This window comes from Sinohyriopsis cumingii, chromosome 10, assembly GCF_028554795.1.
Source record: "Sinohyriopsis cumingii isolate HCF-2022 chromosome 10, ASM2855479v2, whole genome shotgun sequence".
Classification (NCBI taxonomy): domain Eukaryota; kingdom Metazoa; phylum Mollusca; class Bivalvia; order Unionida; family Unionidae; genus Sinohyriopsis; species Sinohyriopsis cumingii.
The window spans coordinates 33,984,631-34,011,991 of NC_142970.1; the positions used below are offsets into that span (position 1 = coordinate 33,984,631).

General features: G+C 34.9%; 1 protein-coding gene across 4 annotated transcripts in view; it reads right to left on the reverse strand.

Annotated features, from left to right (window-relative positions):
- The window catches only part of LOC149789856 (transcription initiation factor TFIID subunit 5-like), a 227,465-nt gene that overhangs the window by 13,739 nt on the left and 186,365 nt on the right, over positions 1 to 27,361 (reverse strand). For 3 of the 4 annotated variants that reach the window (XM_089971839.1, XM_089971841.1, XM_089971838.1), the window contains exons 15-17: positions 21,030 to 21,143; positions 19,607 to 19,661; positions 7,482 to 7,604 (exon numbers count right to left, since the gene is read on the reverse strand). In XM_089971839.1, coding sequence (XP_089827965.1) covers positions 7,482 to 7,604; positions 19,607 to 19,661; positions 21,030 to 21,143 — 292 coding nt within the window. Of the gene's footprint in view, positions 1 to 7,481; positions 7,605 to 10,646; positions 10,707 to 19,606; positions 19,662 to 21,029; positions 21,144 to 27,361 lie in introns of those variants that run through there. The other variant, XM_089971840.1, reaches the window with a different exon arrangement.

Here is a 27,361-nt window from a genome sequence, read left to right on the forward strand (position 1 = left end):
GACTTATACCAAGTGGGTTGCCTAGATCTATATGACACAACTTCATCATATTTACTTTTCAACATTCTTGTTGACAAAGCTTTATGGATCATATTGATCACCTTCAATTAAAGATTTCTGCTCATGCCAATCTGCAATATATCCTCTGTACATAGCAACTTAACAGGTTTTGTTGGAAGCATTCCCATATCCCTGGCTAAACTTGATAACAAATAAGGAGAGTGTACAATTAAAATATCTACATTACTAGATTTGGGTAGAACTGTTTTTCTTTGTCCTTGAGCCACTTTTTAAGTACACTGCCTCATATATCTTTTGTCCACAAAGGGCATACCTTCGAGTTTTTGGATGATGAGCATTTAGTTGCAGACAAAGCAGGATTTATAGTCTTCTGACACCTTAAAATGGTTGCATTTCTTATATTTAATAGCCAAGTTGTCAAAGACTTTCTCGAAATAAAAAAAAAACACAACCATGTAACTACAATGTGAGATAATGGCTAATAAATATCAAAAAATAAATTTATAATTCAATATAAATCTTAAATCAACAAATCTGAGAATACCACCCCCTTTACAGGTTAAATTTAAGGATTGAGAGGAACAGTATATTAAATATATATTACCTTATAAATATATCAGAATAATGTGATAATATAAGTGAAGAGGCAAACTTATTAACATGAACAAGAAAGCAGCATAAATTTGCACAAAATGTCTGAAAATCACCAATACACAAAATGTAGTATAAACTACATTGTATTACAAAGATAGAATGTTGGATGTCTAACACAAAAGGACAAAAATGCACGGATTTCCTATAAACTGGGTTTCATTGCTGCATACAGCATAACCCAGAGTGTCTCAATTTAACCTTAGTAATTTGAAAATACTGCTTTCTGTTCACTCACTGCAGCTTGAACACAGTGCAGTGGGTGGAAGAGTTCTCTTGCCATGGATTTCACCATGCTATAGTATTTATAGTGCTGTTTCCTCTGTATCATCAAAATACAGCTATACCCGGTCAGTATGTGGTCCACTTTATTTACAGGTATTTTCTTCTTCCATGCCATTCATGCTATGTGAAGAAATTGTTTCATACACTGAAGTATTCTAAACCTCAAGAAAATCTGATCTATGTCACATAATACCATGCTATCGGACAGAATACACTGTTTCAAATTAGACATTTTATACATAAAGGGCTGAATTTAGTTTTATGTTGTAGGCATTAAATGAGAAACAATGAAGATTGTACAGTGTAGTGCCATTATTCTTGTCAGATTCAAGTATGTGTATCACTGTATTCATGTTTAAACAGTCTCGTGTATTACATGGCACAAATCTTTTTAGTTTGTATGCTTTCAAACTCAGTGGGGCTTTTTAATCTGACAATGGTGACATCTGTCTGAAGAAGAATACTGGGTAACTTGGTGGGAGGGGCCAAAGGTTCCATGCCAATGGGTCTGTGGGGTAGGTGGTTCCCAAGAGTAGTATCAAAGTGTTTGTTTTGCCCCAATGGCCTCTTTGAGGACACCGCCACCTGTCGTCAACTCTACCCCCATAATGTAATTAGCCTATAAGCAACCACTGTATGTTTGGCAATTATAATTTTCCCAGTCATGGGGAATAGACTCTCAAACGGATGTCAGTGTCCCTAAAAAGCCAGTGGGGACAAAACCTAGCCTTCGATACTACCTGAATTTGGTACACATTGGCACTATCCAGGCAACTCAAAATGCCAATTGCTGTTTCTTTTGATAAACTAGTTCTCTGCATGAAGATTTTAATTATTATTTGGCTTTGACCTTTTGTGAGTCTGTGCTGTTTCTTGTTTGTGCTTGTAACTGTTTGTGATTTTCTATTTCCACCAGCACAGTCTCAAACTCAGCCACACTGATTATTTTATCCTCGATAGCTACAGAGTACAATTTACTGATCATAACTGATATGCTGTGTGGTTGCAAACTATTTGGAATAGACATGTACCGTATTTACCATAATGTTGGGACAAGATAAAGTAATTTTTTTTTTCCCTGTCCCAGAACATATGGTGAAACATTTCTTCACTTTTGTCATATGTTCCAAGACTTAAGAAATGAAACAAATTTGTATTGCATTTGTCCTTGCCCCCTCCACCATGACCGCTCCGGTAGCCTAGTGGTTAGAGCATACACCTCGGATGCGGGAGGTCATGGGTTCGATCCTCGGCCAAGTCATACCAAAGACTTACAAAAATGGTACTAACAGCTGCCTTGCTTGGCACTCAGCATTAAGAGGTTAGTGTTAGGACTGGTCAGCCCAGTGTCAGGATAATGTGACTGGGTGGGACATCATGCTACATGTCTGTGGCATGATGTCCCAGTGCTAGACATCACTATAAACTGCCACAGTGCAGACATTGTAGTGATATGACTGAAAAATTGTTAAAGCTACGTTAAAAATCCAAATCACACACACACACCCAGTACACGTTGCAATAAAATAGATAAATAAAATGCTTAATTGATAATAAAAAGAAATAAATTAACCTTGTGTTGTTATCATTTATTCCTTTTTTCAACATGAGCATTTAAGAATAAAATATATCCAAGAAATCCGTATAAGTAGCGTAGGCTTCCATACTGTAGCGTGTATCAATTATGTCCGATACAACACACCAAGTTGTTCATTGACATGAACATTGAGAAACAATTGTGTGTGGTTGTGCTCAAAGGTTTGAACATATTATTTGACTGAAAACTGAAGCCAACAAAATCGCAAACAAGAGGGAAATAGTCAGCCGATATCTTGAAGATGCCATTCATGCATGACACGGTGTTGGGTGCAAAATAATCAAGACTGAATTATATTCAGGTCTACTGTATGACAGTATCTCGCAAATAAATATCATCATTTGAAAACACATTTACAAAGGTATCCTTACTATTTGCCCGCAAACATCAATGCTCCTTTGTATTAATTGTAACCACATAGGCCAAGCACATATAAGCCCTGGTGGTCATTAAACAAGACTGGCAGTGAGCGACATGACATCAAAGATAAAAGGTTCAATTTATTACAAAGTAAGCCGATCTCACAAGCCGACTTTTGTTACTTTTTTGGTAAAGGATATCAATACAAAGGTTATTTTATTGCAAAGCATGCCGACATCGGAAGCTGAATATGGATTCTGTGAAGTGAGCTGATTTTCCTTTTAAAAAATTGAATACACAAAGACGGCCGAGATATGGAAGCAAACTTGGGTTCCTTTCCACCTGCATTCAAGGGAATTTTGAAAATAAATTGAAACAATGTAACAAATTTTCAAGTGACACAATATAGTGCTTTGTGCACAGATGTCGATGACCCAGCATCACCCAGAATATTTGGAGAAAATAACTCATGTGATGAATTTGTGAAGGCCAGAAGAGAAGCAAACGATTTCACAAACGAGAGGGAAATAATCAACCGATATATTGAAGACAACTGCCATTCACGCATGACACGGTGTTAGGTGCAAAATAGCCAAGATTGAATTATATCCAGGTCTACTGTATGACAGTATCTCGCAAATAAAAATCATTATATGAAAACACATTCACTTGAGTGCAAGTGACAATCTTTTCGCCAGTGTGGGTTATAAAAGTATCATTACTATTTACCCGCAGACATCGTTGCACCTTTGTATTAATTATTACTACAGATGCCAAGCACATAGAAGCCCTGGTGGTAAATAAACAAAACTGGCAGCCAGCAGTAAACTTCTTCTTTGAACTTACCGACAGGACATCAAAGACAAAGGTTATTTTTATTACTAAGCAAGCCGATCTCGGAAGCCGACTTTTGACTCTGAAGCCAGATTTTTTTTAAAGGATATCAATACAAAGGTTATTTTATTGCAAAGCAAGCTGACCTCGGAAGCCAACTATGGATTCTTTCAAGTGTGCAGATTTTTTATTTTTTAGTTTTGAATATACAAAAACGGCCAAGATATGCAAGCTATCTTTGGTTCCTTTTCACCGGTATTGACAAAAAATTTGAAAATAAAGTGAAACAATGAAACAGTTTTTAAAGTTACACAATACAGTGCTTCATGCACGAACATTGATGACCCAACATCACCTAGAAGATTTGGAGAAAATAAAATCACGTGATGAATTCGTGAAGGCCAGAAGAGAAATAGATCATTTCACCGACAATATGGTCATTAACATGGATGAAACTCTAGTGTACTTTGATCGCATTCCTGGATGGACTGACATTAAGATGGGGCTCAAAAGTGTGAGAATTAGCAAGACTAGTGCAGATTTGAAAAAATCTGACTTTTGTCCTTGCAGTTTCCGCTTCGGTGATGTGTTGCCTCTAACAATTTTTCTCGGTATGAGAAAGCTAAAAAAATATTCATGTACCGAAAGAATGGATCGTACGTGTGCAGGTGAAGGGTTGTGTTGATGAGATGCTGCTGCAGTGGATTAAAGAGTTTTATCTCAAGTACACAGTTTTATATTTTTTAAAAAATAAAATTTCAGTTGGAGTGCATTTTCGACATGTAATTTTCAAATGTTTTAAATATGTCCCACAACTGTCCACTACCTTGGCAATGTGGCATACTGACTCCCATGCATGTTCACTCCCTTCATAGCTAGATGAAAAATGATCGCTAGTGATGCCAAGTGAAGTAGTGAAAAAATAGTGAGAGAGCTGACATAACATTACTTGCCAGCACTGATGTGGTGAGAAACATTGATCTGTCCACCTTATAACAGAGGTAGAGGAATGTTAACAGCAGAAAAGTGGTGTCATGCCCAGCATGGAGTGTGATTCTGCTGTAGGATGTTGGTAATGGATGCCCAGTTGGCCTCAGGCAGAACACAAAAATTTTGAGGCTTTTCTGCTAAATTGTGTTGGCATCATGCCAGTCCACAAAGACAGTTACACCCATCAAAACCAAACACTGTTTGGCTTGCTGGATGGAGCAATGTCTTGGTAGCTGGAATGTGTTATGGTATATGGTGAATGATTTGTGGGTCCAGCCAGTGAGCAAAGTGGACTGTAGTCCCACATGACCAACTTGAATAGCACTTGGGCTGTGCATGGGCAGAGGTGAGTTTATACCCAACGGGCTGTCAAATGCAACCTTGAGGACAGAATTTCTCATATATAGGATCCCAATTCCAAAAGAATAAATGACCTGCCAAAGGGAACAGGAACTACAGACACGTTTATATCAACAGGTAGCATGATGTGTTTTCTCTAGTCTAATGCTTCCACAGAACTGTGGACCAAGTTCCTTCTAACCTACCAGCTCAGCAATGCAAGATTTTGATGAAGTATATTAAGTATACAGGAAGCATGTCTCATGTATTGATCTTCTTAAACTCTGAGCATTGTGTATTGGTAATGATGGTTTAAAACAATCAAATCAAGTAATGAATGAGAAAAAAGGTGCAAACTATACACTAACCAATGCACTTAAGTAAAAGAAGAAGCATCATTATCCCTGGGCATACTGTGGTGCCCAGAGAATATGTCATCAAAATCAGAACTGATGACTGCATTTGGTGGATGGTTTGTGTTACTGGCATGGCTAGCTTGATGGATGGTTGTCTGGCTGGGCAGTGATGTGGACATACCAGATGTATAGGTCTCAATTATGCACCATATATAATTTGATGGTCAGCCACTTTGCAGCATGACTCATCAATGATCTTTGGTCGCATTTTGTTAGTAGTTAGGACTGACTAGTTGATAAATGGGATGGTGGTGAATGGCAAACATGGCTAAAAAAGTAAAAATGTAAGTATTCAAGCTTGGAATCAAGTTCCAAGCACTCCATCTTAAAGGCATGCTATGTTCGGGCATATGGATTGACTTGTGCCTAGTGGGCTACAAAAGGTAGGACTGAAATTTCCTGCAATACTGGAGTTCATAATGGAGACATGTAATGAAAGACAAGATACAAACTCCCAGAAGCCAAAAAATGTGTTGTTATCTACTGTACAATCTCATCGAAGGCTCAAACAGCAAAATGGGTGGGTGTTGCAAGGACATTGCTTCACACAATGCTTCCATTTCCATCTGGATCAATGTGACAGTCACTGAGGATAAGGTTCAAGGAATCTTGTAGAATGGAGAAGCTATCATGGTTCCCATACTAAACAGGTACATACATAGTTTTAGGATGAAAGTTCAAAATGTCAATGTCTTTTGATCTGTAACTCGGCTCTTCTTGCACTTCAGACTTCGCTGCAAGACGGTGGCCCTTGTGCAAGATGAAGTACATTTGGTGCTGATGTGCCATGTCTATCCATGTCCATAGAAACTCTAAAATTTTATAATTTGAACATTTTGTTCCATTGCATATATGTAACAAAAATGAAAACAACAAAATATGAGAAAATGACAACTTGAAAGTGCAAACTATATCAACAAGCACAAAGTAAAACAGAAATATAAATCCATGTCTGCAAGAAAAACATGAAACAGCAAGTATCAATAACATTATGAATGTCTTCATGGTCAGAACCAAAGTCCACAAATAAAAAAATATGCAAATTTATCAATGAAAACTAAAAGACTTCTATAATGGTAAGCAATGTAGATATATGCCTGTCTCCCATTCTTACCTCATGATGGAGATATAACGACGTGTATAGAAAGGACATAACACTTCTGAAAACTGTAAATAAAATAACTGATCAACATATGTGTCTTCCGATCTAATGAACATAATCTGTATTAGGTTTCACAGCTATCCACTATCATGAGGGCCAAGTGTGCCTGATATCAGTCAAGTGACTTCCATAACTTAACAGATGACCATTGTACTATGCCAGCTTATGTAGTATTTTAAGAACACAAACTATGTAAACTTTCTCCAAAACTCTGTATCATGCTGATTTTACCTATGTACTACATTGTAAATTTTTATTTCTAATGATAAGATTAATATCTACAGTCTCTTGTTGGCAATCCAAGTCATCCAAGATGTTTATGATATAAACCAATTTACCAAATTTTATAAAAATTGGATGAGAAATATAGTTTCTTGATTTTGAGAAGTAAAAGTTCAAAAGTCATATTATTATGCACAGGTATCACTTACCATGGAATCTGTCCACGACAATAATAATATAAGCTAAAGTGCCGCAAAATCAAATTAGAACTTGGTTCCAAAAGCATTGCTGATACTGACCTTTTCATCCCACATAACTAGTTACAGCTATGTTTTTCCACTCTATTAAAATCATTTTAATATCCATCTTGACCTTCTGTGTCAGTCTTTCTAAATAACAGGATAACTAAGGACACCATATGAGACTGAATTAAGAGCTTTTAAACCCAAGGATACATGCAACAAATTTCATTCCTGAAAATGAATCAACAGAATCTGATCAGGTTTATTCAGAATGCAGGATATATTATAAAGGTTAATGATGATTCCTCAAAATTTAAACAATCAGTATCTGCATAACAAGGTCAACTCTTTTGTGTTATTACCTGAGGCAAGCACACCGCCATCTCGACTGAAGCTGAGAGCACAGACAGTGCCAGTGTGTCCCCTCATCTGGGACATCATATTCCCTTTAGAGAGGTCCCATAACATCACTGTACCATCCACACCTGCAACAAAACCAGAAAGTCACACTATTAGCAAAGGCTTTAAGTTACCTTCAATAAAGTACACTGATCACTTAATGTATGAATTAGTAAGCATCATATTTTAGTACAAAGAAAAGTAAATCAAAATGAGTTTTTATAATTTGCACACAATGTTACAGAGATAAAACTGACATAAATGATCATATCCTAAGACCACTAAAATAAGCCATGGCTTATATTCATTGATCGGATAGCTTACTTATGAGTACAAATATTGATAGATAATAAAAAAAATGGTTGTTGTATACCTAGAGAATATCCTCGATCTGCAATGGCATGTGCCCTTAACATGAATTTTAATGCATATATTATAATATTGTTAGAAACTATTAAAATCACCATAGAAAAAGTTCAACTATGTCTAAATATTTCTTCATTGTTAAGAAATGGTTATATACTCTCCAAATCCTTTGCGAACTACAGTTTTTTCGAGTATCAAAATTTTTCTATTGCTGGAAATAACCTGATGGTTCATGCCTCTAAAATAAATAAACATCAAGTGACATAAGATTGGAATGCGACAATTAGGCAAAAGTGTAATAATTGATCATTTATATCTAAGTACATGTATAATTAATGTTTTCATTTGTAATGTATTAACTGCAATATAGCACCTTTTTTAAATAATGATGACAAAAATATCAAAGAAAAATTATACATTTGTTTCTTTTGTTTCATCTAGATTTTGAATAAAATTAATTATCATATTTAAAGATGTAGCAAGTTTTAAACAGAATTTCTTTCAGGTTATTTCATCACAAAGAATATTTTCCTGACATTAAAATATTTCAATGAAATAATTACATGTAATTCCATTAACATTTTCATAACATGAAGTAAGAAGTGCAAGTTATAATAACCAAGTCTTTATATTGCATTTGTTATCTTAAAAATCTTTGTCATGGGTTTCCCACTAATAAAAAGGTAAAGAAAAAACATGTTGGACTTGACCAGCCAACACTCAGAACAAGACCAGAAACTTGTGGCAAATATGGCATAAGTTAAAATGGACATTTTCATTCTGCTTTCTCTTATTTGAGTAGTAGAACATATTTAAATCTTGTTTTATTGAACAATTCTTAATCATCACATAGTCAAGGAATGGTACTGACACAGATGCTAATTTCAGAATCTCAAACAAGTCTGTGATGTCATGAAGAACAAGGCATATAAATTCAGCAAAAGTAAACAATGTTAGTTCTACCAGCAGCATGATTTTATATATTTTCACATTTTAAAATTTCAGTGTTTCTTTTATGAAGAAGGAAGTCTCTCTCTTCATATTAGGTGTTTTTTCTTTTAAGGCCTGATTACTCTTGGGAACAAAACGTTCTAGAAATCTGATGGCTTATTTTTGAGGCTTACTTACTTTCAAGAAGAAAACTTCCTAGCAATCTGAGTACTTATCTTTTCAAGACTGACCTAATTTGGAAGTTGTATGGCATTTAAGTCAAAATTATTCTTTGACCAAATGGGTTTTAAAATTTGTTTTGCAGTCCAAGACACAAACCAGATACATTATCTCCATGGTGCGCATAACATTTATTAAAAATTAATAAAGCATGCTTTGATTTCGTTATTAAATAAAATGAAAACAGAGATAAAGTGAAAATTAATAAATGATTTTAAAACAAATACCTGTAAGCGCTAAAAAATTTACATATTTTTTTGACTGTTAGACTGAAACACCATGACTAAAAAGCCATTTTTATGGCATCAGAGAATTTAGGTTTCCTTCAGTTTTTTAATGCTTCTTTTAGGTTTCAAAGGTCAAAATGAAATTGTAGGGTTTTTGAGTTTTGAGGTCCACTTCTAAACTTGATAAAAACAAAAATAAGGAAACTATTCGATGTACATAGCAAAATGGTCAAACAAGTCAAAATATATCATCAGCAGATGAAGGTCTATGACAGATAAATACACAGCAGCCAATAGCCACACAATATAAACTTGGAAAAATACTCACTATTCTAGGTCTTGTTCATTCATGACATCACTAAATATAATCGTTGATCTGAACTTTTGAAACTTTTACATGAATTAAATGGATACACTATGGCTCATTTTATTACCTGGGTAATTATGAACAAGAGGGTAGTCATCAGCTAAGTGAACAATGTGCCTGAAACAAAACTTTATAATTCCTAGTTCACAGTGTTTGATTTGAAGTGCAGCAGCAACTGGAACATATTATTCCTTGCACTTACGGCAAACACCATATCAACATTAGCCATTTTGGACTGTAAGACATCTGTTGACATAGAAACAGCACCCATCCTAGGGCCAATGCATGCTCAATACAGAGCTCAATCCTAAAAGTTAAGTGTGACTAGTAAGGTCACTGCATTATGACTAAATTTACCTCATGGCAATGCATATGCAGAAATATAATTTTTTTTTGTTGAGAAAAATTCAACAAGGTGTTAAAGGAAGTATTGAAGCATTGAAATACAAAGAACAGCCATTAGGTAGTTCTTGTCAGCCAACAAAAGATCATATATAAATAATGCAAAGTTAATGGGCCAATTGGTAAGGGAAAACAACTACAGACTTATTCTAAATAAAGAGAAGTATTTCAAGTTTTGTCTACACACTGTTGTTTACAATCTTGGTAACTTGTACCCCCAAAAAAGTATGATATTCATCTTCAACCAGTAGCATGATATTTTTCTAAAGAAATCAACTTGTCTCCATATTTAATTTATGGCTCAAATTTTTAAATCTGGAAAGGGTCCAAAATATGCCGTTTATTCTCTTTTCCAAATGTGATTTCAGTTTATTCAGATATATTATTGCCCATCATAATATATATTTCTTTACCCACATTAATATTGGATACATTTCATCATGTGGTACTCAAAACATGGTATTTTAATGAGTGGTAAAACCACAAGTCAAAATATGTTGTTTTGGTACAACAAGATGAAATATACTCAGTATTAATGTAGAAAATTTTAATTTTATTATATGCTCCAGAATCAAAGTTTCGAAGATTCAACTCACTCTTTGGCACAGTCGCTTTCTCCTTGACCCCTTTTCATAAATTCACCTCACTTTCATAGCCTGATCAAATAAATATACATGACTGAAGAAAGTGGAAGGATGTGGCTGACATAATAAGTCATGGTAAATTAAATTTTTTGTTCTTTTATAAACAATTTGACCATATCTGAAAACAATGCAAGTCTGCTTCAGCAATGCATCACAACTGGTTTTTGTTACTGTTGTCAGGGAAATAAGGGGAAAGATATTCAGTGAGACAAGAACGGCATCTGTTCAAATTTCAGATACAAAGATTAATCTCCACATTATTTGTTCTAGCTCACATGGTACTCTTTTTCTGGTTGCAGGTACAAACACATAATAAAACATCACATGGCAAATCTTTTCACAAGTGAAAATACAAGGATATATTTTCTCAAATGTAAAAATATAGGAATGAAAAAATATAGGAATGAAAAAAATATGAAAATTATTTGCCAACAAGTCTCTATATTACACACTTTATTTTTTTCATATATATATTTTTTTCTGCAAGAAGCTACACTTTTAATTATATTATGATGTAACTAAAATTATATTCATGCATTCATGCTGAGAAGGGATCATCTTATAACTGCAACAAATAAAACATTTGATAAATCTTGAGGTAATGTTGGAAACTCTTGATGTTTGCAGTATGTACAAAATACTTCCAATTCAAAATTTTACATTTTCATGTTACCATCCGGAAATGCATATATGGTATATGCTGTGCTAATCTGTTTCATTATGATACTCATTACACAATACTTGTATGTACATTTATTTGGATTTTAATAATTTGATTAAATAAAAATATTATGCAGCACTAAGTGAAGTTTTCATCAATGTTGTTTACTAGTAAATATAATGCTTTCATTTTCTTGTGAGTCCAAATAAACCATATACTGTTATTTTTTGTTGTTGCTGTATCAACAATGTTTGTGTTTGATGCAATAATTATATTTCATATTATATTTGCCCTTTTTTCACAAGTCAGATCTAATTTCCAAGTGATATTTCCCACATTATCTACCAGTGCACATGGGCAGATAGAACCTTGGTTTGTAAAGGCAGCATCCACGGTTTCACCAATTAACAATCGTTTGATCTAGTTATGAATTTTGATACTTATTCAGTGCTAAGTAGAGACCCACAACTTCCTGTGCACAGTTCTAGGCTCTATTTTATACTGGATAGTAAACTATAATAAAATTCATAGATTTATCATATAAAATGGATATAAAATATCGAACATAATGGACTTCTATGGATATTATTTCACAAAGATTGTCAATATTAAAGTTGTTATTTTGTAACACATTCCAGTCAATAAATTAAGTTCATTTATTTTTACACTGGCTTTTATTAACATTTCCCTTTTGTCAGTAATTACCAGTGATATTTATTTTTGAGTGTAGGTAATACATACCAGTTTCTGATAGATGGATGAAAAACAAAAAAATATGGTCTCACTAGCGAGGTACTCAGAACCCCCAACTTGAATGAGTGTGATTTGGAATTTTAACGTAGCTTTAAAAAAAATTCAGTCATATCGCTATGATGTCTGTAGTGTGGCTGTTTGTAGTGATATCTAGCACTGGGGCATGATGCTGCAGACATGTAGCATGATGTCCCACCCAGTCACATTATCCTGACACCAGGCCAAACAGTCCTAACACTAACCTCTTAACGCTGAGCGCCAAGCAAGGCAGATGTTAGTACCATTTTTTTTAAGTCTTTATAGGACTCGGCCAGGGATTGAACCCATGACCTCCTGCATCCGAGACGGATGCTCTAACTGCTAGGCCACCAGAGTCGTTCCCCAACTTGAATGAGACGGGACTGAGAGAAAAAAAATTATGCAAGGATTGAGGAGAAAATAACAAATATATGTACAATTCAAATCAGTGTAGTCAACGATTACATAGCAAAATCTACTTTCACTTATCTCCAGTAGCTCTTGTAAAGTAAACTTTATCATGCAGAAAGAAAATAAATTCAAACTAGAGTGATAAACTGATTTGAAAAAGAAAAAAAAAGATTAATGTTGCATTTGTATTCATATTTTAAAATCAATGTTCTTAAAATCTGATTGAAAAGCTATAGCTATTATTCATCTTTGGAAGCCAGATTTTACTGTGTTAAAATCACAGGCTCAAAGCCAAGAGGTAAAAATCAGCAGTACAACAGTTCATTTATCAATAATTACCTTGATTAACCAACAAGTCAGGCTTACATGAAAACCATTCAGTCCATTCACCTAATCCTATAATTATTCAGATATACAATATGCAGTTAACCTGATGATAATATAATAACAGATATCATTAATAATGAAAGTTTTACCATTGAATATATATATTTATCCCTCCTTCCAACTGCATTGGTCAGCAATGGTCTTCCAAGCACACTAGGCTACTGTATACAGGTCTTGCATGTATGAATCAATGTGATCATAAAAATAAATACCTATGTTAGTTGACCTTTGGTTTAAGTGTGAAGTAATAACTAAGATGCACCCACTTACCAAATTTCATGACAGCTGATCAAAGAAAACATGCTTGGGAACCAGATAAGACCACAGATGGAAGCAACTTAGTATTTTATACATTTTTACACAAACTCTGAGTAATCACTAACCTAGCGTATATTTTTTAAAAGCTACCTTCCTCTGGTACCATCCTTTTGTTTAAATGATACTGACTGATTAGAACAGCACCCAAGAGTGAAGATTTGATGAAATATAGATCAAGAGACTTCATTTGGCAAAATGGACACCGAATTTATGAAGGTGCATCCAGTCACGAAGTTTCATGAACATTTGGATTTGGATACATATCATTAATTTCAGGTTTCAACAATTCAAGTGCCTGAGAACAATTTAACTCAAGTCAGTGAAGCATAAAATATGGCTGATAATGAACTACTAATGAAATGAGTAGTGCTCATCAAGATTCAAATTTCATGATTCTATATTGGATAATATGTACAGAGCATGCCAAAAACCTATGAGGACCAAAGGTAAATACAACAACATAAACTAAGCCAGAAAAAATGAAAACTGTAAGCCACAGTGACATTTTGGTAGGGGTATAGTATCACAGATTATTATATGCTCATTTTTTTCTCTGTTAACTTTACATTATCAGAATTGTTCAATATTTAACGATATTGCACACCTTCATATTGCATCCACGTGCAGGACACATATGCCCAATAGTGTATTAAGAACTACTTTGTAAACAAATCATGTACATTTGTATAGTAGGCACAATACATTTTGGTTGATTAAATTTGTTTCTGAATGAACTAAAGCAGATGTTTCGTGGACTGCAACATACCAACTGCTTTGCTATATTCAACGTTAACCTTTTGATACATGAAGATTTTGCGATAGATACCAGATTTCGTAAAATTCCTTCGTACCTACAAATAACATGCAAGCTATGAAGGCTTAGACAGTCTCCTCTAGCTGGTGAAAAGAATGGCAAAAAATATACTTACAGTTTTACATCCAGAATTTCCTCAAAATGTACTTTCTTAGTTCTGCAAATCCGAATTACATGAGCCATGTCTTGAGTTCTCAAGCTTGATTACACATTTTGAAATTGTACTGTAATTTCGACTATACCGTCCTCCTCCTAGTAGAAAAAACAAGCTGACTGAATCTCTCTTTTTGGAGCAGTTTCCGAATCTCCTGGAGTATGGAAATTCGATAGGTGGCAACCTGATTATTCTTGGAGATTTCAACTTTCACTTTGACTGTCCCAGAAACCCAAACACATCAAAACTCATAGATTCCATTAATGTTTTCAACCTCAAACAGTCAGTTAACCAACCCACCCGTAAACATGGCAACATTTTAGACTGGATTTTTCATAGACCCGACGATAACATTCTATGGTCCTCCCTGGTATCCCATGACCTTGCATCAGATCACCTCTGCAATATATGCCATCTTGACGTATCAGTCCCTAACCGTCCACCTTTATCTGCTACTAAGAGAAACCTCCATATTATAAACAGAACCAAACTAATGCACAACATCCAAGCAAACCTAACAACTTGCTTACCTCCTACAGCAGAACAACTCGATAACTGCCTGCATTCATTGCTCGACAAACATGCCCCAGCTACCTTGTGCAGAGTATCAATTCAAAAGTGTTCTCCATGGTATAGCAGTGTTAGGGACCAGCTTCACACTACTAAAGGAGACCGCCGTAAAGCTGAAAGGCTTGGGTTTCCCACCAATCACTATTCATAAGCAAATCTATGAAGTCACTAAGAAGATTGTCACATATATAGTCCATGCAGCGAAATCAGCCCACTACACTACTAAGATCATGGAAAGTTCCAGCTGCAAAGAGCTCTTTGAGATTACTAACAAGCTAATGTCAAGGAACAAATCTACACCACCTCCAACTACCTTCTCTCCAGTCGACCTTCCGGACATGTTTGCAAATTTCTTCCGTGACAAAGTGCAAACCATTAGAGATAAGCTTGACACCACAATTTCAACTGACTCGTCGTCACCATACATTAGCAGCTTTGAACCTGTCTCTATGGATTTCGTATGTACAATCCTGAAGAAGAGTGCACCAAAGTCATGTGAACTTGATCCAATTCCAACATCACTGCTGCTTGAGTGCTTAGATGCAGTATTGCCTTCGCCAACTGATGTTATTAATACCTCTCTCTCATCCAGGGAATTCACATCATTTTTCAAAACTGCCGTTGTAAAGCCTTTGCTGAAGAAACCAACACTAGACCATAACGATTTAAAGAACTACCGCCCAGTTTCTAATCTCCCATTCATATAAAAAATCTTAGAAAAGGTTGTTCTATCCCAGCTTGTATCTCATCTGAATTCAAACAGTCTTTTTAGCCATGTACAATCTGCATATTGCCCTTGCCACAGTACTGAAACTACTCTTCTAAAAGTAGTTAATGACATTCTCTCTGCGTTGGACAGTGGAAAGATTACAGTCCTCACCCTCCTTGATTTGTCTGCAGCACTTGACACAACAGACCATGATATATTACTTCACCATCTCCAGCATGTATTTGGCATTCATGATACAGCCTTACTATGGTTCAAGTCCAACTTGGTCAACAGGACACAAATTATATCTGCAAACGGAATACACTGCAGCCCAGTTGATCTATGTTGTGGTGTTCCACAGGGGTTTGTTCTTGGACCTGTTCTCTTCATTCTATACACTCAGCCGCTCTCAAGTGTCATAGATCATCATCCACTGTCTCACCAATTGTACGCTGATGACACCCAAATATACAAATCTAGCCACCCAACTGAAGTTGATGTTAACATCCAAGGAGCGAGGTGCATTTCTGATGTGAAATCATGGATGACATGTGACAAGCTGCAGATGAATAATGATAAAACTGAGGCCATTCTGATCACAACAAAAAGACTTTCTCATTCACATCCTTTACCTGAAACAATAAATATCAGCAACACCAACATTAAATTAACACAATCAGTACAAAACCTAGGTGTTACTCTGGACAGTACTCTCACACTGCACCAACATCTCATGAACATATGCAAGGCTGCATATCTTGAGCTGAGACGCATCAGTTCAATTCGAAAATATCTTTCAGTTGATGCCACTAAAACACTTGTGAGTTCATTAGTATTTTCAAGACTGGACTATTGTAACTCAATTCTGTCTGGTTCATCTCAATATCTGCTCCAGAAACTTCAAAAAGTTCAAAACACAGCTGCTCGGATCATACTTAGAGTACCATGGTCAGAGCATGCCTCCCTGCTGCTCTGTACCCTACACTGGCTATCCATTCAATCCAGAATCAAACACAAAATTTGTTCTCTGTGCTACGTTTCACTGTCGGACTCTAGTCCAACATACCTATCCAACCTCACCCATGTGTACACACCAGCAAGATACTTATGCTAAACTTCTGACAAATGTATACTCATTATTCCCACTATGAAAACAAAGTGATATGGACAGCGTTCCTTTGCATACCAGGGCCCAGCAACGTGGAATGAATTGCCCACTGAACTTACACACAAAGACATAGTGATCCCATTCAAGAGTGCTCTCAAAACTCACTTATTTCCACTGCAAGAACAAACTTAAAGACCTAATAATGTTTCCTACCTTAAATATTCTCAGCATGTTTTTATGTTTTCTAATTTCATGTTGTTTGTTTTGTAATCATATGTTTTTATCTTATAGGTGTTGTCTAATGTTGTAAAGAGCTTACAGCTTCTAAAGATTAGGTGCTATACAATGTCCTCATTATTATTATTATTATTATTAATATATTCCAAGTGCAATTACATCTTCCTTACTGCACTCAAAATGAAATAAACATTAAATTCAATAGCGTCTTTTTGATAATTGCAATTGAAACACTTCATATTTTTCCCACATTATGACTTCAAATAGTCAATGACAGAACAAACACAATTGCAGATGAAAACATGCTTCTCCCACGCTGTTTCAATCTGATATATTTCATGTTGTTTTTGTTGTTGTAGGGTTTAATGCCATTTTTCAGCACACGATAGGCTATACATGGCGGCCAGTATTAATGGTGGAGGAAGAACCCGTGAAAATCCCGGAAAGAACCACCGACCCTCGAGAAGCTACTGGCAAGCTTTCTCACATACCCACATTGGCCGAATCCGAGACTTGAACCTACGCAGACAGAGGTGAGATGGCAGTGATCCGTAACAGAGAGCGCTTTAGACCACTTGGCCACACGGGGCCCCTATATTTCATGTACAATTTGCACAGATAAATCCAGTCCAAAATCAAGAACTTTCATTGAATAGAAACAAAATACCAAAATCTATTCATTCCAGATCAAATGGAAAAGTTGTGGCAATGTGCATTCATTCACAGTATGACTGCAAATTTCAATTTTAACTAGACACTCCATTTTTTGTTTCGAAAGTTATGTCGAGTGTGCGACTAAGTTCAAATTTATCTGGGCAGAGTTATGTGCGCATTAATAATGTTGTTGTTATGTAATGATGAATCTGCGCTTGTGTATTTAGTTTGGAATACGGCATACATTCATTTACATTGTTTCTTGTAGTGTATTTTGTTTATATAATTAAGCCTTAAGTAGAATAAGAAAATGAGCATATAATAAAAAGGTTACTGCATTTGTATGGGAAAATATGAACTCGTTTTGTTGGATGGATATACAGCGCTCCCAAGGTTGTGCAGTATCTCCATCCGAAAATCTCGTTCATATTTTTCCATACAAATGCAGTAACCTATAAGTCTAAAGTTTAAAACATGATTCCAGGTATAACAGTATTATGCAATAAATAAAATATGGTCATGAGCTAAATGCAAAAAACTTTATACAAACCATTAAAATATATGTCGGTCACAATGACCTTTTAATGTAGGGCAAAGTACTCAACGGATATATAAATAGGGATATATAAATATTCACCTAGTTTGATGGCATGAACTGTGCTTAATGTTGTTGTTATGGTTGTTGTGGGGTTTAATGCCATTTTTCAGCACACAATAGGTTATACATGGCGGCCACTATTATTGATGGAGGAAGAACCTGAGAAAACCCTGGAAAGAACCACTGACTCACGAGAACCTGCTGACAAGCTTTCTTACATACCCACATTGGCTGAATCCGAGACTCGAACTGGCACTGACAGAGGTGAGATGGCAGTGATCTATAAAGGAGAGCGCTTTAGACCACTTGGCCACTCGGGGCCCCCTAACAGTGCTTGAGACTGAACCCAAGAGAGTAAAGTATGAAATATGAGTTGCAGTGAACTACTTTTGTGATGAGGGTGTAGTAACCAAGATTCATCACTCACCATGTTTTATGATTCCAGGTGCAACAGTATTTATACAATGCACAAAGAAAGGAGTTAAGCTTAATACAATACAACTCATGTACATCCATGTACAAATTTAGCTCCCTCCTAGGAAGCACCCTCAAAACTGTTGCCTTGAACTTGAAAAAAAGTTGTTTTTGTTGTTTTTATGTTTAACGGCATTTCTCAGTACAAGATAGGCTATACATAGTGGCTAGTATAACTAGTGGAGGAAGAACCTGGGAAACTCACTGTAAGAACCATCGACCCATGGGAAGCTACTGGCAGCTTTCTCACATAACCACATTGGTCCAAGACTCATGCGGACAGAAGTGAGGTGACTGATTGGTAAATATGAGTGCTTTATACCACTCAGCAACCTGGTGCCACACCTTGGAAGACAGAATGGCAGTGAAACTGCACATATGTATATACTTTTATCTGTGTTTACGCTAACATTAACACCAGGGAGAGAACAACAGCTTAGCTCTACTTTGTACAGGTATTAATTCCAAAAGAGGACTTATATGAAGAAAATATTGATCATCCAATAGTCATGTGGGAACTGGATTGAAGGCCATGAAAACTATAATCCAAATGTTGCAAGTTAAGTGAGGTATCAGACTGAGATCATGTTATTTATTATAATAATAATAATAATAATAGATCACAAATTACAAATTGGAGGGAATAATCTCATTTGATCTGGCAACATGCACCAGAAAAAAATATAACAACACAACAATAGCATGTATTACTCCTATTAATGCAAAATAATACACACCTGTTAACCCAAGTGCAAATAATGTTGACGATACTGATGCCAAAGCTGCCTGAGATAATGCATAAGCGCTTGACATAAAATTCAGTGACATTATACATGAGAATGTATTACCTATGTAATAATATGACAAAATAGGTGTTAAAAACAACATAAATCAATTCACTCTCAACATAAACACTAACTCTGTCTCTGTTTACATGATTATTTTTCTCAAAATAAATTTGTTATAAATTTTGTCAAGTATGCAGCTTCAATGTTTGTTTCAGACTGACCTGACTGATTTCTTGTGACTGAGTCACTATACCATACCTGAGGAGGCTAAATAACGTCCATCTGGAGAAAAGCAAAGACTGTGAACAGCTCCCTGAAATCAATTTAGAAAGAGTGTTCATAGAAAAAAAAAGAATGATACAGAGAAATTTTCTTTACACTCTTTGAACAAAATGAAGAGATATAAAACTTTTGGAGAAATGGATGAAAATAATAAAAAATGCTGTTTGTATACTGTAGACCAGACCTGCTAACCCTGACGAGTTCATCTCAGTAAGGCAGTTGATTTTTTTCCGTAAGACTGACCAGCTTTCAGTAAGGTGTAACAAAATATCAATAACTGCTATTACAAAGCTGGAAAACGTAATTTAAAATTAGATGCATCGACGATAAACATTATGTTCAATTGAAAAGACTTTATTTATCAATAGTACAGCTGCACAAACTATAGTTCCAAACCATATACAACTCAATGGCTTTTTGCTATCTCTTCACTTGACATAATTCTTGGAAATTCTTTTCCATTTCACATAACGACGGAGATCATATCTCCCGCCACAAGACATACTTAAATTGGCATGTGATGTCCAATAAACATAACTGTATCCTTTCCAGCTTTAATTCACAAGAATCTGAACACTCCTTTTTATTCTTCTGTGTTGATTATTACCACTTTTCTAGAAGCTTATTTTACCTTTTTTCTTAAACACACATTGCTTTCTGGATGCCATTAAAAAAAAATTGATACAATCAACAGTTCGATCATGCAAACACCTCGCATGAACAAATAGGTGCAGTTTAAAGCATCTGGGGTGCTGCTGTAAAGTTGGTCTGGTTCCCTGACTAATTTCACTAATTCTAAGATAAAACCCAGATCCATATAAAACATGGATGAACCAATTATCCGGATTTTTCAGTAACAATCATTTTTCTGTAGGTTTTGCTATTATGCCATAAGTCTGTATTTTAAGGGTAATTTTTGAAAGACTTAAGGCAAAATCGTAAGAGTTGGCAGGTCTGTGTAGACACAACAAAACTGCAATAATATGTTTTGCCAGTTTTTTAAATTTTAATTCTATTATGAAATGGGAATAAGTTTTATATTATAGCACAATGTAATGTATGTGGCATAGGCTTTATGAATAAAAACTCAATATCATACATTACAACACAGATTACAGTTTTCAACACAAAGAGTTTTTGTTTAGTAAAATAATCCTTGAATCCAAATATCACCAAAATATTAAACCTTGAGCTTAGATGAAGCTTTACTACTCTAAGCCTACACCAGTGACATCCTGACAAAAAATTTGCAGATATTTGTCAGGAAAGAAAAGCCATCATCATCAACAATTGTACAGACCAAAGATTCTTTAAAATAAAGGTAACAGGAATGCCATGAACATTGGCATTTTAAACAAGGACATGTTATAAGAACAAATCATGCCTACTGAAAACCCACCTTGTGCCCAGTCATGACTCTCACACAGTTGCCAGTAAGTATGTCCCACAATCGGATGTGTCTATCACTTGACCCTGTGGCTATATAGTTGCTGTTAGGGTGAAACTGAACACACTGAAATCAAAAGATATAATACAATAAAAATTTACGCAGTGTAGAAAATAACGTGCAAACATGAACAGTCTTCAGGTCTGAGCTGCTCAGACCAAATTTCATGCCAAATTTAATGAAAACTGAAGTTTTTGACCAGAAGTGATGATGAAGTGTTTTCCTGCTTTCATATTCAATGGTGAATTAATGTAATTTGTTTAAACTAAGAAGGCTTAGTTAGCAACACTATTATGTACTTCAATGCCAGGATGATCTTCTCAAAAATGTATCCATAGATGGTTTTTAAGATGATTCATAAGCTGTTAGATATTTTTCTTCTATCATACATGTAATAGTAAATAAACATAGCTATATTTCATGGCATGGTTGCATTAATCGATTTAATGTAAAAAGCTCATGATGCCAGGCTGCTTTTTGATGAATCTGGTCTGACTGACTGATACACAATAGACAATGCTGAAAGATGACATGCTGAATAATACATGACAGTTGATGTATATATGAACACTGTGCTAAAATGTAAGCTTATAAAGCTTATATGCAATGAGAGCATAAAATAAGCCCAATATATATAATTAATAATCATAATTATATAATTAATTACAGTAGTAAGTTATTTTATATCATAAATATCCACATTTATATTGGACCATTGTAGAAAGTCGAAATATATACAAGACATTCAATAAAACCATGAAATCCTGCTACAGCATGATGGTCGAGGTTCAAAAAATGCCATCATGCTATGTACTGTATCATGCTATAGGCAACCAAGTCAGTTAACTGAATAGAGTATTGCATGTGTATTGTTTTAGCTAAACAAGATTGGAAGGGGGGTGGGTGGTACAAAACTATGAATTCATTGATGTAGTTATCAACTTGTTGCATATAAAACATGAACTCTTTACAACAGTTATTACATATTAAATTTGCTGAGTGGTCTAAAGCGCTCTGCGTTACGGATCACTGCCATCTCACCTCTGTCTGCGTGGGTTAGAGTCTAGTATTCGGCTAATGTGGGTATGTGAGAAAGCTTGCCAGGAGCTTCTCGTGGATCGGTGGTTCTTCCCAGGGTTTTCCTGGGTTCTTCCTCCACCATTAATACTGGCCGCCATGCATAGCCTATCGTGTGCTGAAAAATGGCGTTAAACCCCACAACAACAACAACAACAACATATTAAATTTTTGGGCTGAGCAACTAACCACTGGCAAATACATATAAATGTATATGAAAATCAGCAACATATTAACCCCTAGCGATGACTCTAAAGGGCAGGAGGTAGTAGCCTACTGCCGAGCTCTGTAGCATCATGGTCATGCAAGATACACTAAAATGGGGAGTATTATAGAAAGGAAGACAGATGTAGCTCTAGAATGATACCAAATAATCTTGAATATCTAGTTGCACTACAAAATACAGATAAAATATACTCATTTTTTGGACCAGACTTTTTTCTACCCAAAATTTGCCCGTGGTCGGAATCCGATTTTGTGTCTGGATTTTAGACTTTTGGTCTCAGATCTAAGGCAAACCAGTATGAACTGCAAACAGACAGATGAGCCTTTGCAAAAAGTAGGATAAGATGGGCATTTGGAATAAAGAGTGGTCTCGATACAAAAATAATGGCTCCGTTTAGAGACAAAAAAAAAAAAAAAAATCCCTTCTGCTCATGTGCGAGTCAAATAGCTAATGAAAAACGATGTTTCTAACACAACTAGGCAGTATGTTATTGAAAGATCACCGTAGATTTTTTTTTCTGGATCTATTCAGAAATAGCTTTCAAAATTTGTTTCCTACTTGATTTTCAGGAAAAAATGACAAAAACCTCCAGAGGTTAATGTGTTAAGAGTAAATATTTTGAGCATGTGTGCTTACCAATCACCATTTGCTCTGGTTGTATCTACAATATAGTAATTCTATTAAAAAGAAACAAAAAATTTATACTAGATCCAATCAGATCCAAATTCTTAATTTCTTGTGAATACCGAAACATTTTATTTTCTGTAACATTCAAACTTTCTGGACATGTCCAAAAAGTTTGATTTTTGACTGACCATAAAATGCATAAATCAGACATTGGAGTTTTTAACAAATTTACAATAATTTTCCCAATTTCTTATGGTACAAAGCTTTCTTGCCAAAATAAACAAAAATTTTATTTAATAACATGGCAAAATGTTTTGTATTTTTCAAGAAAAAGATAAGACTACATCTTTAGTTTCATGAATCAAGATGTTAAAAGTTTCTACTTGTGAATCTTCATTTCAGCAGCATCAATAGTTAATTGCTGCACTTTGATCCTAATTTATTTGTTTACAATGTCAGCTCTTTCAAAAGGTGAGAACTGTTATCTAATTATTATTGAATCATCAAGAATAAATGTGATGTGATTTTGATTTTTAACGTAGCTTTAACAATTTTTCAGTCATATCGCTACGATGTCTGCAATGTGGCAGTTTATAGTGATGTCTAGCACTGGGGCATCATGCCGCAGACATGAAGCATGATGTCCCACCCAGTCACATTATCCTGACACCAGGCCGACCAGTCCTAACACTAACCTCTTAATGCTGAACACCAAGCGAGGCAGCTGTTAGTACCATCATCAAGAATAAAGCCATAAAGTCTTTTCTGTGTTTGTCTTCAATGTAAAGCTGCTGTACCAATGTCACTTTCTGCCAATTATGCTGATACCGCATATAGCCAATTATTAAAATTGACGATACTGATTATGAGACCGATTATTTCAAGAAACCTCCTGTTCTACAGTTAGTGAAAGCACTAGCATGTGACTGACAAGTAAACCATGCCCTATTTTTGTTATAACTAACAATGCCTAAAGTGGGCACAGATTTATGTTATCAGTTCAAATGTGGTCTCAAGCTACCATACATGTGATAACTATTTCCCACATTTTATATCCCACCTTATTTCTTATTGTTAACTCATATATGCAAATAAAACTCTTTACTAAATAATATATTTATTCCAAATTAGTTTTGGGGGGCACATATGCTCTGTGATATGTTTCTTCATTCCTTCTTTTAATTTAATGATGGTAATCAATGCTTATATACATGTATATGGCACAGTAATGCCAGCTCAAGTTGACTCATGTAAGTTTCATTGGGGGGAATGGAGATCGCAATTACAAAAAAAATCTACAGCATTCAGTGATCATTCCTGGGATTTAGGAAAGCAATTCACTAACAAGCAAAGCATGTAAAGCGTGGCAAAAATAAATTTCTGAACTCCTGGTTGACAGAGATGTATTTTGTGAAGCTAGCCATAAAAGGGGGTGGGGGAGGGCATTTAATTCCTGAATGCGTGAAATTGACGGTCGCATTATACATCACTTATCTTACATTGCAAAGAACGATCATAGGGTTTTAGTATTAAAATGTCATTATCTAAATAAAGTTTCTTATAAAACTATCTGGAAAATAATATACATAATATAGATTTGCTTAAGACTTGACGTTTCCATAAAAAAAAAAGAAAGGCTGTAGGAAAGTAGGTATTTTACATTTGATAATGCATTTATTTCAGGTGACAACAGTTAGACCTATGCACTAATGGTGATGCGCAATGCAAAGACCATGGAAGTAGTGCAAAACAGTCATGTAGTGATTTATTTTGTAATATTATGACTGTATTGCTTGTTGTCAATAAATAACTATTTCAATTTTCATTGCTTATTACATTATTAGTCTTGGAAAAATATTCACTACTTATTCTGGCAACATTTTTTGAAACATGGCAATAAAATATTGAGATTGGTGATTTTTTTTGGTGAAAACTTTTAAAAGCTGGACCATCTCTGTAATGTGTATGCTGGAAGTTCAACAGCCACACGAGGCCTCATTGGCTGGTTGGCTGCTGTGATTGGGATGAGTGCATGCATGGTATTGATAATCTGTTGTTAGCAGACAATCAGCGGTAGTTTACAGCAAGCGTGTTTAAAAGTATTTACTTTTAAGAATATACTATCTTTTAATTATCCCCCAAATCAAATGTTTATTCCTTAATTTCCACTATTTAATTCTGATTTAAAATTCAAGCCATGTCAAGATGAATGTTATGATTAAATTTATATTTTGGAAATTTGTTTACATCAACACCAATTATTTCTGCCAATACCAATTATACCGATTGTTCCAATAATCGGCCCGATTATGAGTATGGCCGATTAATGGGTACAGATTTACTTCAATGCATCCTGCGTATATCATTGCTCCATCCAGCGTCAACAATAGTAACATGTGTGCTCAGTCAACTGGCATACACACCCAAGCACCAAACAATATAGTGGTCAAGAATGGTTAAAGGTCACTGGCCACCTATATTGTACAAATGTGTCATATTATTATAGTTATAAACAAAACGCATTGGTTATGTATGAACACCATAAAAATGTTTAATTAGATTTAAAACTCTGCTTTAGAAAATGAAAAAATTATTCACCAATCTCTGTAAACAGTCGGTAGTTTCCACGTGCAAAAACCGGATATGACGTACATTTATCCCTTCTATTCAACCTTGCTATTCAAGTGCTTAATTTCCCCACATAAATGTCTATGTGACATAGCGTACGATCGTGCTTTTGTACAGCAAATATGGTGCACTGGGTTGCATACGGATGTAACCAAAAGAGTAAATGATGTGAAAAGGCATTCTTTCTTTTTCCGAAAAACCATGTTTACCAGAAAAAAGTGTATTTAATCTGTGGGACTGAATAGGAGAGGGATGGGAAAGCTGTATCATTTATGCCAGATTATAGTGAATTTGGCCCAAAGACAATTCAGCCCAACTCAAAATACAATTCGGCCAAACTTAACAATAGTTTGTATGTTCTTTTTCTTCAACAAAAAAGTAGATGCTATGTAAAATAGGTTTATGGGGAAAAAAACTAAATTTAAACTATTTTGATATTCTCTGAAAGAAAATAATCATACTTTGTAACGTACATATTTATGAAAGAAAACACAAACTGACATATCTTGCTTGTTCTAATTAAAATATTTATATACATATTTTATGTTAACAAATATATGCACCTGTACAACGACATTCTCAATTTAAGTCTTCTGGTCAAATTACCAATAATCATTTATAAAACAAAAATACGTAACAGATAATATTCTACATAACACGTATAGATTTTGCTAAGGGTAGTGTACATGAGATATTATAATAAATATACTTAATTTTAGGCTTCACATTGTAACACAGCTGCATACAATACATACTAGATTACACATGAGAGAGAGAGAGAGAGAGAATAATGTTGAGCATTTTGTCAGTATTTAGTTGCTGCAATATGAAGCTCTTACCAGTTACTTTTATTGTTTGTTTTTATATTTCAAGTTGTCTTAGTGTCTGCGCACGTAAATTGAAAGCTGGTCATTACTAGTCAATATCGTCAATCATATTTGCTCCATTATTCCGTACAAACTAGAAAGGAAATAATTGTGTGTTGAATTTGTGCCCGCCCCCACTCATGGTACAAAATAAACTGATAAACATATGCTTGTTTGAAAATAAAATGAAAGAAATTAACCTTGCAATGTTATCATATATTCCTTCTTTTTTCATCATGCAAAAATTATTTTAAAAAAATATATATCCAAGAAATCCATATATGTAGTGGATGCCGGCTTGCATATGCATCCTTAGTGTAGTGTGTATCGCTTATGTCAAATATCAAAATCGCAAATGAGATGAAAGTATCACCCAATTGCTTGAAGGCACCTGCCATTTACGCATGATAAGTTACTTATTGCAAACTGACCCAGATTATATTGTATCCATGTTAACTATAAATCGGTATCTCGCAAATAAAAAAAAATCATTATTTTAAAATACATTCAATGTGAGTGCAAATGATAATCTTTTTGCTAGCATGGGTTACAAAAGTATTATTAAAGCAAGTTATAATTGTGTATAATATTTGCCCTTGAAACATCAATTATGATTACATATGGCAAACAAATAGAAGCCCGGGTGATAAACACAGCTGTCATGGAGCAATAAACTCATTGTCTAAACTTACCAACAGGATATCAAATACATAGGTTATTTTATTACAATGCAAACCAACCCTGGAAAATTGACTTTGGTATCTTTTTAGTGTGACGATTTTTTCTTCTGAAGTCAGCCGACAAAAGGAAGTCAAGTTTGGTTCCTTTGGATTCTTTAAGTGTGCCAATTTCTTTCATCT